At 41.3% G+C, this 15119-nt stretch overlaps 1 protein-coding gene across 1 annotated transcript in view; it reads right to left on the bottom strand.

Annotated features, from left to right (window-relative positions):
- Positions 1 to 7671, bottom strand: part of ATP1B3 (ATPase Na+/K+ transporting subunit beta 3) — a 41610-nt gene extending 33939 nt beyond the window's left edge. Inside the window, exon 1 of the mRNA XM_060011354.1 lies at positions 7350 to 7671. Coding sequence (XP_059867337.1) covers positions 7350 to 7458 — 109 coding nt within the window. The 5' untranslated portion in view covers positions 7459 to 7671. The remainder of the gene's footprint in view (positions 1 to 7349) is intronic.
- Between the last annotated feature and the right edge of the window lie 7448 nt (positions 7672 to 15119).

Genomic DNA, 15119 nt, shown 5'->3' with positions numbered 1-15119 from the left:
CTTATCGCAGAGAGGGCACTAGATCTATGAAGCAGGGGAGAATTTATGATGCAGAGAATGAAGGGCACGGGAGAGGGAATGAGCGGGGCATTCCAGACCAAGAGGCCTTAGACATACCCATTTGGCTATGACATGTGGTGTACAGGGAGCAGGGTGTAAAATGACATATTATATAAGGTTGGAAATGTAGTTCTAAGCCAATATGTAATATATCCGGAATACCAGGCTGTCTGGAACTGATTTAAACCTTCTGAAAGCAGTGGGGATCCCAACAGCTTTGGGGTATAGGCAGTAGCTTGACCAAAGCTGCAGCCTTAGAAATAATCTGATAGCAGTGAAGTTACACTGGTTTAGGTCACAATGATTCTAACTGATTCCTTGGATCTTTCTGGGGCTGCACCAGAAGAGCCTAACTTCCCCGGTCAACAACACTACACTTTTTATAAGCAGCAGATAAAAGTTGGAAAGCCAGTGGTCTCTTTAAACTAGGACCAATTTTGAAAGAAATTTACAAAAGATTTTCATCTAGTGCTTTAAGTTTTTTAATCAGAGAATTTACAAGAAAAGGCACTACCAGATCCTGAAAAAGTGGGGCAGGGTTGGTGGGAATATTGAGGGCTCTGCAATGTGCAACAGGTGGTTAGCATTATGAAGCTAGGAAAAACAAGCACCCTGGGCTCCCTCTGAATGCCTGTTTTCACAAGATACTGGAGGGTGGGGTGAGGTGGGGCAGTGGTGAGTAGGTCAGAGAAAATTAATTCCTGAATTAACTGTAGCAGTGGTAATGAGGGTGTGGGTCACCAAGAGATTCAAGAGATGTTATGGAAGTACAACTGGCATGGTTTGGCCAGGTTCAGAGCCCAGATGACAGAAATGGTAGTGACAGTCTTCAAAACTTGCAAATACAGAAGCAACTCACAACTTCAGTGGAGGAAGGGGAAAGAGCTCTGTTTATCAGTTGATAAACAAGGTACTGGAGTTGTCTAAGCCTCACTCTCAGGTTTATGGGATATGCAAGAAGCAACTGGAATCTCAGAGAGATGTTAACCAAGAAGTAAAATTTGTTGTAATCTTTACAATTGTTTTATGAGATGAAGAAGATGAAAAAAAAACAAGGCCAAAGACAGCACCTGGGAAATCTACATCTAGGAAACAAGAGAACCAGGAAAGGAATGGCTAGAGAAGTACAGAGTAGGGGTAAGGGCCGCTTTTATGGACCAGATACTGCCAACTGGCCAGAAACCATCAAAAGAAAAGTACCTCGTGCTGTGGACAAGGGTCAATTCCTTACCATGGCATCAGCAGAATACTAGGAGGAAGTCATAAATGAGAGCCAGCTCCACCAATGACTCAGTAACAAAGTTTAAACAGATATGGGGAGGTTGTTAAGTTAGGGAATTCTTCTTAAAAAATATTATTAGTTAAATAGCACCCTGTAGGGAGAGGATGATACTATTAAATAAACCCCCATTAAATCTGAGAGCAGGTAAGTTTAAAAAGAAAAAAAAATCTTTATGAAGTTCTCATAAGAGCCATATAAGAAGCAGAATAGAGCAATAAAGCAGGACACAGGAGGCCTGGATAATTACCCTGGATAATTATCCTAATCAGATGCACGACCGGGGCATGTCAAACTCAGCTGAGTCTCTTTCTCAGTCTCCCTGAGAAAGTTAAGTGGAAGCTTTTTCTGAACACTGAACTATGAAAACCATCAGTGCTGAAGCAAAAAGGAAAAAAAAAAAAAAGGAAAATGCCCAAACACTGGGTGAACCATTATGCTATGATACACCAAAACCATCAAAGACATTAAAAACAATGTTGCAGAAGACTAATTACATTTAATTAGACTGGAAACATTTCATAATACTGTTCATTCATTCAACCACTTCTTATTACATTCCCACTAAGTGCCGGGCAACAGGCTAGGTGTTAGGGAATTCAAGACGGGTAAGATGTGAATAAGAAGCTTATGTCTAATAAGCGGGCAACAACAATACTGTTGAAGTCATAAATACTATACTAGAAAAAGGTATCATAGAATACACTGGAGCACTTGACCCAGTCTCAAGGCAAAGAATGGTTCGAAAAGGTTTACCAGAGATCAGGCCATCACAGCTGACATCTGAGTAGCCAGGCCAAGTTGAAGGAAGGAGGGGCTCGGAAGCTAGGAAACAGGCCCAAAAGCAGTGGGAGAGAACTATATGGAACAGCAGGGATGACAGGGGAGAAATATGCCAACCAGACTGCAAAGAGTCTGCACGTCATGCTAAGGAGCCCCGAGGGCAACAGAGTTACTCGAAGAGGTGCCCATGAAACATCCAACTGAAGATTTCTGACAGGCATTTGGTAATAAGAATACAAAAACGCCTTAGGGACTAGAAATGCAGATTTGGGGGTCTCAAATGGAGATAATAACTAAAGCCACCAGAACATGTAAGTTCCAGCAGGAAGTGTGGACAGTCCCCACAGAAGTGATGGAGAGGGCCAGGGATACCCCAACAGAAAGTGGCAGAGGAATAAAAACCATTCCCCTTAAACGTTAAGTGATCAAACTAGGTATATCTGTGTATTTTCAAATTTTATTTATACATTTGAAAAAACTTTATACATAGGAAAATGTTAACAGTGGTTACTCTATGTGATTAAAGATGACAGGTTTTACTTCAAAATCAATATAATGAATGCATAATTAGAACATATTTATCTTCCAAAGTTAACTTTTTTTTCCTATTACACAATTCCTTTTTTTTAAATGCTAGGTTAGTAGAGGCTTAACCATAATGGAAATGCCGGAAGTCGAAAGGGGGAGGGGAAGGGGAACTGATATCTCCTAAGATTAACCTTCACTTTTTAAAAATTATTGTACATGTGATTTTTTTTCCTGCTCATACATGTGTGCTGCCCATGTACTCTTGGCATATTTCAATAAAAGTGTTTGGAACATAAAAGCGTTAAACGGTCCTTAATCAAACACAATGATAAATCACAGTAAAGTTGTTACTAAGGACAGGAGGGTTTTTAAACTTCTTTTAATACAACTAAATTAATTCTAAAAATATAAATTCAAAAGTCAATTTCAAAGAAATGGAATTACTTCGGGGGTGAGGGGAAGCTGCTCTTTAACACAGTAAAGCACATACTACTGTAATTACAAAGGTATCTGGAACATCACACACACACTTGCCCCCTCCCTCCCTTCCACTAGCAGTCCAGAAGTGCTGCCTCCTGCTGGGGGACAGCTCGGTTAGCCTCAGCTGCTGCCGCTGCCACACCCACCACTGCCCTTCATATTTATAGCCTGCACACAGGGTAAGGCAAGTCCTGTTACTTTCCCAACAGTGCAAATTTCTGTAAAGTTCAATATGTCACTCCACAGGACAAAGAATACCTTACAAAACTGGGAAAATAAACACACTTGCCTTCTCCCCTACAGTCAGACACCCAAGATGGGATGGAGCCTGATCTCCAAAGCAGAGCATTTACTGAGGCATAACCCAGAATGGGAGCAGGTGACTGAAAAAACAGCACTTCATATATAATGTGACCTATAATAAAAGAGACCTATAATAAAAGAGAAGCATGTGAACAAAATGTAGATATTAGTAGTTTGGGTCCAGAATCCTGACCCTGCTTGGAATCAGTAACTTGAGTTTTAGGTCCATGTTAAAATAAAGCATTTATTGACAGATAACCTTAAGATAATGAACTCCAAAGAAGCCAACAAGCAGATGTCATTAAATGACATTACATCATGTTTAAAAAAAAAAAAAGCTCTGTCCTTGGAGAGTCTGAGGCCAAGGATTCTATCACTAGCTGAGTAAGTGAATTCTGACAGATCAGATCTGTGGGTTCAATTTTCTCACATATGAAAATGAGGGCACAGGGCTAGATTAGTGGCTTTCAACCTTTTCTTGATTGTGAGCCACAGTGAGAAATACATTTTACATCAAGGTATCTGAATATACAAAAAGTTTCACAGAATGATATTTTCTCTTAGAATAAACTTATTAGGCAGAATAAACTTTGATAATTTTTCTATTCTATTTCAATATTTTTAAAAATGTTAACTGCAACACATGGTCCACTGTCTACAATTAAATAACACTAGATGATCTTTGAGCTGCCTTTTACTCTAATTGTACGTAATGCATTTAGGTTTAATATCTGCAACATAGCCACAAGGTGCTAAATTGTCTTTGTCCTGTGTTTTCGTAAAAGGCAACTACTTATTCCTGATGCATCCTTACTGTCCAGCTTGAGAAAACAGCTCTTAGGAACACTTTGATCACCTACATGGTGTGCGTAGAAAGTTGTGAAGATGGAATGAGGTAAGTACGTTTATATAAGCATTTTGAAACTGCTGTAACCAAGTGTTACATATTAACCAAATATACAAGAAGCTAATCAAATTCTTCACACAGCTGTTTTAAATCAGGCAATGAGATGAAACGTAGTATTTTCACTTTATTCCCAAGGTAAACTGCAAAACTGCTTTTTAAACATGTGTTTTTAACATATATAATGCACTTGGAGAGGAACCTCAGATTACATGGGACAAATGTACTGAAGACTTGAATGTAAAAAATAAAATCAGGAAACATCTTAAATGTCTTTATAGAATCCTTGAGGTAGAGAAAGGTTTTCTTTATATGCCAGCAGCCCAGCAAATTTACCTAGGTCAAAAATAGATGTAAAAAAAAAAAAAGAAAAGAAAAATAGATGTAATAATTCCCCCCCCCGCCATTAATTTCAAAAGCGACTAAAAGAAAAAATTTGCACTAATGAGGTTTAAAAAAAAAGCCTATAACATGTTTTCAGAATATAAAACGTACATAATGTTATCCACAACCCAGAAATTCCACCAGTAGAAACATATCTCAAGGAAATAAATTTGCAAAAATGTACAAGGATGAAGGGAATGGGAGGAGGAGGGACCAATACATACAATATGTACTGGTTAAAAAAAAAATCAGGAGTTACTCCTATTACCCTGGGTATCTCCCATGTATACATACGGTACACATTAGTAAACTTTAAAAAAAAAAAATCCCAGTACGTCTAACTATACAATGGAACACTAGCCAGCTATTAAAAGTGGTGATATAGGTCTTTATTTATTAACATGGGAAGATGCCCACAATATACTCAAAAGATTATAAAGCAACACTTACGGTATGATCTCTTTTTGTTAAAAAAAAATTAATAATAACATTATACACATTTTTAGTGTCTGCCCAGACATATACCAAAATATGAATAGTGGACGTCTCTGGGGTGATGAGATCAGGCAGCTCACTCATACACTGCCTTTCTGAGAACTACAAGAAGATATGCTTTCTCCAGGCACACCCCATGCTCTAGGGTACACAGCCCGGTGAGCTGAGTATGGATTTCAGCCTCCAGGCACCACTCCTCCGCATTTCCTTGGAGTGAGCGCCCTTATATTGGGATAGGATTATGGATAGCTTTCTCCTATTTACGCCATTCTCCGCTGGCTTACTACTATTACAATAAACCCAGAAATTTACTATTTGTTGGTATTTTCGATTTTGAAAAAAAGGTCTTGCCTTAATACTTCCAAACTAATCCCAACTTTACTTGTACTACTCCCACTGCCCTTACATGATGCCGCATACTCTGATAATTTGTGCGTGTTATCTATTTAAATGCACGTACCAAATAAAATCTCTACCCCAAAAGCATATAATACAAAGGTTAGATAAGGAGCACAACCTGCACCAAGAAATGTCATTCTAACACAAAGTGCAGATACTTATTACTGGAAATGAGAAGGCACTGAGAAAGGTAGTCTACACAAATTAACCACTCTCCACCACTCAAAAATTCCTTCAGCAGAAAAAGTTAGTACACTCTAGAAACAATAATAACTGTTTACAGTTTTTTCCCCCATTTAATTCCAGATGCAAGATCTATTTCCTCATCACATTAGTGGGTTCCCCACAGACAGCCATTCGAAAAAAAATCGTGAGTGATTACCATGCAGTTAGGCAAGGCATCTGTAAAATAATACCACCGCTGGACTAGGATTAAAGGACAACTGGTTCTTTTCTTGGCTCTTTGGAATATGTAATTTTACACAAAGTAAAAACGCAACCTCTCTGGGGCTCTTTTTTCTCGTGTCTAAAGCATTGTTTGGGCTAAAAAACCTCCAAGGCCCCTTTCACCTTGTGATAGGACTTTAAGCCGCCTTTCCACTCTGGAGGAGCCGATTTCAAGCAGCAGCCAGTCTATTTTCTAAGTCAGAGCAAATTTACTCTCTTCGTGCTTCTCTTGACAATGTCATGCCCGAATAGTTCTCAACTCTAGAAATATTCTCACTCAAAAAAAAAGGTCTGTCATGACCAACTAACAAAATATTTTTCAAAAGGAAAGAAAAACTAGTTTACTTAAGTGTAAAGGGGGGAGGAGGAAGCGCACTAGTCCTTATTCAGATATAAACATAATTTTTCCAAAAAAAATAAAGTGTCACTCTAAAGCAGCACCACACTGGCGGATGGTTTAAATATTTCTTTTAAAACAAAGAACCCATGCAGAGAAAAACTGCTAGCAAATTCAATCACACGTTTTGAAGGCACAGGAAAAAAGCCTGTGCCATTCAGACCGGATTTACTTTCCCCCAATGAAGCACGTTGGTAAGAAAACCTGTGTCATTAAAAAGGAATTAGGGAGAAAGCAACCTTTTAAAAGGTCTTTTCACTGTCCAAACTCAAGTGCACTTTCGTGTACCGTGTACTTCTGTGCTTAAAACATGAGTGCAGACCACACACTTAACACTCACACTCTTCCGACCAGCTGGGGTGGCAGCGTGGACGAGTCACAAGATAGCGGCGGGAGTGGAAATTTCCTCTCCCCGGGCGTGGGGCAAGGTCGGGCTTCCCCAAACCGCTCGGCGCCGCTGGCCGCCTCCGCCAGGCCTCTCCGGGCCGGCGCGCTCCGTACAAAGAAGGCCGGGCGCTCAGCCCCCACGCGCTCGGGGTTCGGGACAGGGTTTACCGGCTTCCGGCGCCGCAGGCCCGGGCAGCACGTGCGGCCCACTCCCGGCAGGGAGGAAGGAACCGGCGCGGCCCGGCGGCGGCTGCCAGCGGGCCCCGCAGCCTCGCTAGCCCGCCGCCGACCCCGCGAGAAATGAATGGGGCCGCGCTGCTCCTCCGGCGCCGCCGCCCGCGTTCGAGTCTGGCGGCCGCGGCGAAAACCGCTGCGGGCGGAGGCAGCGGCGGCTCCCGCGGCCCCCGCGCGGGGAGCCGCCTCCCGCCTTCCCTTCCCACCCGACCCCGCCCGGCGCCCCCCGGACCGCGGCCGGCCCCGGCGCCCAACCGCCGCCCGCTCACCCCAGCTCTTGGCGGTGCGCCCCAGGAACTCTCCGGTGGTCGGGTTGTAGATGAAGAGCTTCCACTCGGCCAGGCTCTGGTTGAAGGACTTCTTCTCTTTCTTCGTCATGGTGTGCGTGCGGACGTCGAGGGGAGCGGCGGCCGCGGGGGTGGAAGCGGCGAGGACCGCAGAGGCGCGTCCGGGCTCGAGCGGCGCAGCCCGGCGACGGCGGCAGAAGGCGGGACGGCCTAGGAAACCTCCTCTCTGTGGTGAGCGCTCGACCCGACTGCGCTGCGCCGCGCCGAGCCGGGCCGCCGCTCCGGCCGCGGGAGCCTGACGTCTCCGCCCTCCGCAACCAATCCCCGCGCCGTTCAGGCCCCGCCGCCGCCGCCGCTACCGCCTCCAGCCGGCGGCGGGGCGCAGCTGGAAGCTGTGAAGACGCCCCGCCCACGGCCACGGCCCCGCTCGGTGGTACCCGGCTTGGCTCCGGGACGCTCGGCGCTCCCTCTTCCCGGCAAGAAGAAGCAAAAACTACGCATAGCAACTTAAAAAATCATGAGAGCTTAATAAGAAGCAGATTTATAATGACAAGCAAAAGATGAGCATCCCTAACCCGCTGGTTTTTCAGAAGAACTCTGGGGAGATGCTGCGGGCAACCGGGATCCGGAGTCCCCTCGCTTCCTAGCCTGCGGCGGCGCGGGACTAGCAGAGAGCGGAAACGACTCCAGTCCACCGAGGACAGGACTTCACCACCGTCTCCCCAAACCGTTTCCAGGCGTTCTCCTCTGGGCTCTACGACGTGACTAAAAGATAATCCGCTGTAGTATCTCGTGAGGGTGTACGGTGTGTTACATACCTTCGCTCAGAGAATGCCCTGACTTCGCTCTTTTGAAGGAGTCAACTGGGAATCTTGGGTCAATGGGAATTTCATCCTAAACATGCCAGTATTAAGTAAATGCAGTATAGTTTTCCCCAGATTTAATTGAATTTATCAATGAAATCAATACACATGCTTTCCTAAGTTTCCTGTCAACCGCAAGACCTGCTTTTTCTCAAACACTTAGACTCTACAGGAAATCAGTTCTTCGTTTAGTGTTGATACCTAAATACTGTTCGCGGCTTTTCATCTTTTCCACTGTATTGGTTGCTCCCCTTGGTCAGAGCTGAGGGTGCAGTCGATGTTTTCCTACACGAGATGGAGCTGAAGAGTACAGTGCTTTGAGACTGTTGGGACAGCATGAAAAGACTTAAATAGGAGTTTGGGCAGGAGGTGCTTTCTTTCTTTTCTTTTTTTGGAAAAAAGAAATGGAGCACTGCCTATGTTTTATTAGCAAATAAAAAATTATGAATGAAGAAATGTAGCACACATCTTACCGTTTGGAATGATGCATCGTGATCCATCCGACGTTTAAACAGCCAGCAAATGCTTTAAAGGAGTAAATGGATAACAAAATTCTGGCGTTGCTTTTGTTTCCTCACTTTGTTTATCAAAACAAGGAATTATGAATTATGTCTTTCACAAATGGAAAAGGAATAGAAGAATATATTATTATAAAATGATTTTCCCCCTGCGCTTACGAAAGCTAAATTTAAAATTATGACCTTGGGAATGATAACCAAATCCAGTTACTTTGTTGAGCCAATGACAGCAAAAGATTTGTAGAAGCATTTTGTAAAATTTGGCATGAAAATAGTACTACAAATAGCAAAACATCGTGCTAGCAGACTAGAATGCATTTCTTTAGTTCATAAATAAGGTCGAAAGGGAACTGAGGAATGGAAGTAGTTAACTATTTTTGTCTCATTAAAAATCTAACTACAAATTAGAGGACAGCTAAAATATTGGTAGAGCTGATAACAGGCTTTCTAGTTTGGGTAAGAGGGAAGATACAGAGTCTATTTGGAATAAAATATAAAACTGCTTGGACTTCCCTGGTGGTGCAGTGGTTAAGAATCCACCTGCCAAAGCAGGGGACATAGGTTCGAGCCCTGGTCTGGGAAGATCTCACATGCCGCGGAGCAACTGGCCTGTGCGCCACAGCTACTGAGCCTGCGCTCTGAAGCCCGCATGCCACAACTACTGAGCCCACGTGCCACAACAAGGAAAGCCACCTCAATGAGAAGCCCACGTACCGCAACGAGGAGTAGCCCCTGCTCGCCGCAACTAGAGCAGCAACGGAGACCCAACGCAGCAAAAAAACAAAAACAAAACAAAACAAAAAAGCCCTCTGCTTTATTTATTTTGTGTGTGAGTTAATAACACACAATAACACAATAAGCACACTTCAAGAAATAACTACCTGGCGCATACAACGAAAACATGGTAAACAAGAACTTTATGAAATAGTGTTTCAAAGATACTGAATGCTGTCAGATATTTGTGGCCATTAATATGCTTTTCATATGTAGTGCTTTGTGGTTTTCCAATTAAGTACTTAAATACAAATATAATTCAGTAAGTATTTTCAAAACTCATGCCTAGTTTAGTATAATACCTGATCCAACAGATTTCAGTTTGGGGAAAAGTTTACATCCTAATCCAAAATACAGGAACTATTTGCTTCACTGATACATGATACTTGAGCATTACTTGCAAGAGAAAATACTAAGTGTTTGGGGGGATATTGGCCTACCAAGTATGAACAGATGAAATATCAAATTTAATCAGAGCTTTATTCCCTGTAGATTTACTTTACCATACCTGTCTCCCTTTTATTTTATTTCTTTTTTAATTTTTGAATTTTATTTAATTTATTTTTTTATACAGCAGGTCCTTATTAGTCATCAATTTTATACACATCAGTGTATACATGTCAATCCCAATTGCCCAATTCATCACACCACCACCTCCACCCCCTGCCGCTTTCCCCCCTTGGTGTCCATACGTTTGTTCTCTACATCTGTGTCTCAATTTCTGCCCTGCAAACCAGTTCATCTGTACCATTTTTCTACGTTCTACATATATGCGTTAATATACGATATTTGTTTTTCTCTTTCTGGCTTACTTCACTCTGTATGACAGTCTCTAGATCCATCCACGTCTCTACAAATGACCCAATTTCATTCCTTTTTATGGCTGAGTAATATTCCATTGTATATATGGACCACATCTTCTTTATCCATTCATCTGTCGATGGGCATTTAGGTTGCTTCCATGACCTGACTATTGTAAATAGAGCTGCAATGAACACTGTGGTACATGACTCTTTTTGAGTTATGGTTTTCTCAGGGTATATGCCCAGTAGTGGGATTGCTGGGTCATACGGTAGTTCGTTCTTTTTTTTTTTTTCTGTAGGCGGGCCTCTCACTATCGTGGCCTCTACCGTTGCAGAGCACAGGCTCCAGACGCACAGGCTCAGCGGCCGTGGCTCATGGGCCCAGCTGCTCCATGGCATGTGGGATCCTCCCGGACCGGGTCACGAACCCGTGTCCCCTGCATCGGCAGGCGGACTCTCAACCACTGTGCCACTAGGGAAGCCCCTATTTCTAGTTTTTTAAGGAACCTCCATACTGTTCTCCACAGTGGCTGTATCAATTTACATTCCTACCAACAGTGCAAGATGGTTCCCTTTTCTCCACACCCTCTCCAGCATTTGTTGTTTGTAGATTTTCTGATGATGCCCATTCTAACTGGTGTGAGGTGATACCTCATTGTAGTTTTGATTTCCATTTCTCTAATAATTAGTGATGTTGAGCAGCTTTTCATGTGCTTCTTGCCCATCTGTATGTCTTCTATGGAGAAATGTCTATTTAGGTCTTCTGCCCATTTTTGGATTGGGTTGTTTGTTTTTTTAATATTGAGCTACATGAGCTGTTTATATATTTTGGAGATAAATCCTTTGTCCATTGATTCATTTGCAAATATTTTCCCCCATTCTGAGGGTTGTCTTTTCGTCTTGTTTACGGTTTTCTTTGCTGTGCAAAAGCTTTGAAGTTTCATTAGGTCCCATTTGTTTATTTTTGTTTTTATTTCCATTACTCTAAGAGGTGGATCACAAAAGATCTTGCTGTGATTTATGTCAAAGACTGTTCTTCCTATGTTTTCCTCTGAGAGTTTTATAGTGTCTGGTCTTACATTTAGGTCTGTAATCCATTTTGAGTTTATTTTTGTGTATGGTGTTAGGGAGTGTTCTAATTTTATTCTTTTATATGTAGCTGTCCGGTTTTCCCAGCACCACTTATTGAAGAGACTGTCTTTTCTCCATTGTATATCCTTGCCTCCTTTGTCATAGATTAGTTGACCATAGGTTCGTGGGTTTATCTCTGGGCTTTCTATCTTGTTCCATTGATCTATGTTTCTGCTTTTGTGCCAGTACCATATTGTCTTGATTACTGTAGCTTTGTAGTATAGCCTGAAGTCAGGGAGTCTGATTCCTAATCCAAAATACAGGAACTATTTGTTTCTCTGATACATGATACTGGAGCATTACTTGCAAGAGAAAATACTAAGTGTTTTGGGGGATATTGGCCTACCAAGTATGAGCAGATGAAATATCAAATTTAAACAGAGCTTTATTCCCTGTCGATTTACTTTACCATACTCAAGTCTCCCTTTTAAAAGAGAAGTTATTTTGCCAGATAAAATACAGGATGCCCACTTAAATTTGAATTTCAGATAGGTGAATGTATATATAAGTATAAGTATATTCCATGTAATATTTGAGACATACTTACATTAAAAAAAATGATTCTTGTCTATCTGAAAATCAAATTTAACTGGATGCCTTGTTTTTTCATTTGCTAAATCTGGCTTCCCTACTGTAGAGGATAGCTACGAATCCCACAGCAATAATAACAATGATCATTTATACATACCAAGTCCTAGGCCCCGGACCACTTGCTTCGTGTGATTTATTTCTTAATCTTCACAAATACCCTAAGAAGGAGGTATTAGTTCCCTAATTTTGTAAATGAGGAAACTGAGGTTTAGAGAAATTAAGTGACTCACCCATGGTCAAAAAGGTATCAAACAGCAGCACAGTGATTCAATGCCCATCTCTCCTCCACCACCCAATACTGCTTCCACAGTGAATGACGACAAAATTCTGGGAAAACTTAACAAAGCTGAATGAGGCAGAATGAGAGAGAAATGGTTGTAGGCCACTGGCTGAGTATGCTGTCCAATCAGCAGAATCCATTTTCTACTTTCTGTGGGCATAAACAAGGTATTTTGGCTCTTAATTTTCTAAAACTCTTTGTTTATTCCCGAATTTTATTTTTTTAATATTATTTATTTATTTTATTATTTAGTTAGGCTGCGCCAGGTCTTCTTTGCAGCATGTGGGATCTTTGTTGTGGCATGTGGGATCTTTAGTTATGGCATGCATGCGGGATCTAGTTCCCCGACCAGAGATTGAACCCGGACCCCCTGCATTGGGAGCATGGAGTCTTACCCACTGGATCACCAGGGAAGTCCCTATTCCTGAATTTTAGAATTGTTTATACAGAAAAAAGTATTTCAGTTCTTAAAACAGCATCTTATTTATAACTTGGTGTTATAACTAGGACTGTGATACTAAATCACTGAAAGACCATTGTCCCTCAGAGAATAGATATTAAGATTTCCTTAGAAATAGTCCTTTCTTCCCCACAAGCAACAGCTATAATTGTGTTGGGATTTTATTGTATCTGAGAAATACAGTCATGAATATATATATTCTCCACAGAAAATGTCCTTTTCCACACATTGATTTTAATATTGAATACTTTTACTAATCCTTTAACAAACAGCATCTCTACATACTTTGCAGGTTAAAGGGCAGACAGTTGCATTGTTGACTATCTTGAATAAAATGAACCAGTGCTTTCATAAAGCATGAGCACAGTGTCTGGCACAGAAAGCGCTCTGTAAATGGTAGGGGGTTTTGGGGTATAATTTCTAATACTGTCATCCACTGTGTTAGGTGTTTTATGAAAAAGTGTATGATATGATCTAACAGGATTTTTTACTAAATGAAAAATAAATTCAAAAGACCAAATCAATATGAAAGAGTAATTAATAATTTGGTTATAAAAATTTACAGGAGTAGGTGAAGTTGTAAGTGAAACAAGAATGGCAGAATATTGATGTTTATTGAAGCTGGGTGATGGGTGGATGAAGTTCATTATACTTTGTTTACTTTGTATATCCTTGAAATTTTCCAGGATAGAATGTTTTTTTAAAATGGGGGCAAAGGATAGGAAATTTTCTTGATGCACAAGAAAAGTTCACTTAGTTGAAAAATAACCGGAAGAAGGTATGGATGTAATGTTTTCAAAAGAACGATTTAAAAAAAAAAAAAAGCTGAACTAATGGGAAACAGATAATTCTGGGAACATAAGATAATTTTTTTGTATTCTAATTAGTAACCAGAGGTAAAGTTGAGAAGCTATTGTATCCATAAGACAAAGACAAGTATATGTATATAAATATATATATGTATGTATGTGTATATATGAGACAAAAAAATTATTGAAAATTTAAAATATAATTAATTCCCATAATTTAAAAAATCAACATAAGGGCTGAAAGAAAAGGTCAATGGAATCTCCCAGAGTGTAAAGCAAAAAGACGAAAGAAACACTGTATTTTTAAAAGTCCAAAGACTATCTAGGTTCAATCCAGGAGGGACAATAGTGAACTAATAGTTCCAGAAGGAGGCAAGAAAATGTGGGGGAGAAAATAGTGAGAGAAATACAGAAAAAAAAATGTCCTAGAGTTGAGAAAAGATAGAAGTCTTCAAACTGAAAGCGCTTACTGAGTGCCAAGCAAAATAAATAAAAATAGACCCATACTTAACCCTAACCTTGTGATTTTATAGTACATCAAATACTAAGAGAAGTTCCTAAAAGCTTCTGGAGAACAAACAACAGGTCAACTACAACAGAACAACAGAACAAAATCCTGATTGGCACCAGTCTTCTCATCAACAACAGTGCTAGAGACAGTGGTGGACTGCCTGCAGAGTTCTGAGCATCAGAATCCCATACCCAGCTAAGCTATAAGGGTAAAGTGAAAACACGTTCAGACATGTAAGAACTCAGAAAGTCCACCTCTCAAAAATCCTTTCTGAAAACATCAGTTAAAGATGGACCAGTAAAAAGGAAAAGGAATCCAAGAAAGAGAAAAACCTGGGATGCAAGAAACACTGATCCTAACCCAGGAGTGCTATGAAGAGAAGGTCTAAAATAACAACTGTACAGCAGGCTAAGAGAACAACAGATTTTAAAGGGAGAAAAATATCTTCAAGCAGAAAGTAGATTCCATGGCCATGGAGACTGGAATTAAGATCCTGAACAAATTTAATCATATGGTGAAGGCATGTGCTTCTTTTGTTAAATGGAAGGCAATTAAAACCAGCAGAAAACTGTGTTCCAAATATAAAGTAAACTAAAATGTGGCACCTCATGGGGCGTTTGAAAATGTAGTTATATAATCTCAATGTTTGGAGCATCCTTTATTTTTTTTAATTAATTAATTTTAATTTTTGGCTGTGTTGGGTCTTCGTTGCTGCGTGCAGGGGCTTTCTCTAGTTGCAACAAGCGGGGGCTACTCTTTTTTTTTTTTTTTTTTTTTTTTTGCGTTATGTGGGCCTCTCACTGTCGTGGCCTCTCTCGTTGCGGAGCACAGGCTCCGGATATGCTGGCTCAGCGGCCATGGCTCATGGGCCCAGCCGCTCCGCGGCATGTGGGATCCTCCTGGACCAGGGCACGAACCCGTGTCCCCTGCATCGGCAGGTGGACTCTCAACCACTGCGCCACCAGGGAAGCCCCGGGGGCTACTCTTCATTGCAGTGCGCGGGCTTCTCACT

Source organism: Delphinus delphis, chromosome 4 (assembly GCF_949987515.2).
Source record: "Delphinus delphis chromosome 4, mDelDel1.2, whole genome shotgun sequence".
Classification (NCBI taxonomy): domain Eukaryota; kingdom Metazoa; phylum Chordata; class Mammalia; order Artiodactyla; family Delphinidae; genus Delphinus; species Delphinus delphis.
The sequence above is the reverse complement of the archived record's forward strand: the minus strand, read 5'-3'. Positions and strand labels throughout refer to the sequence as shown.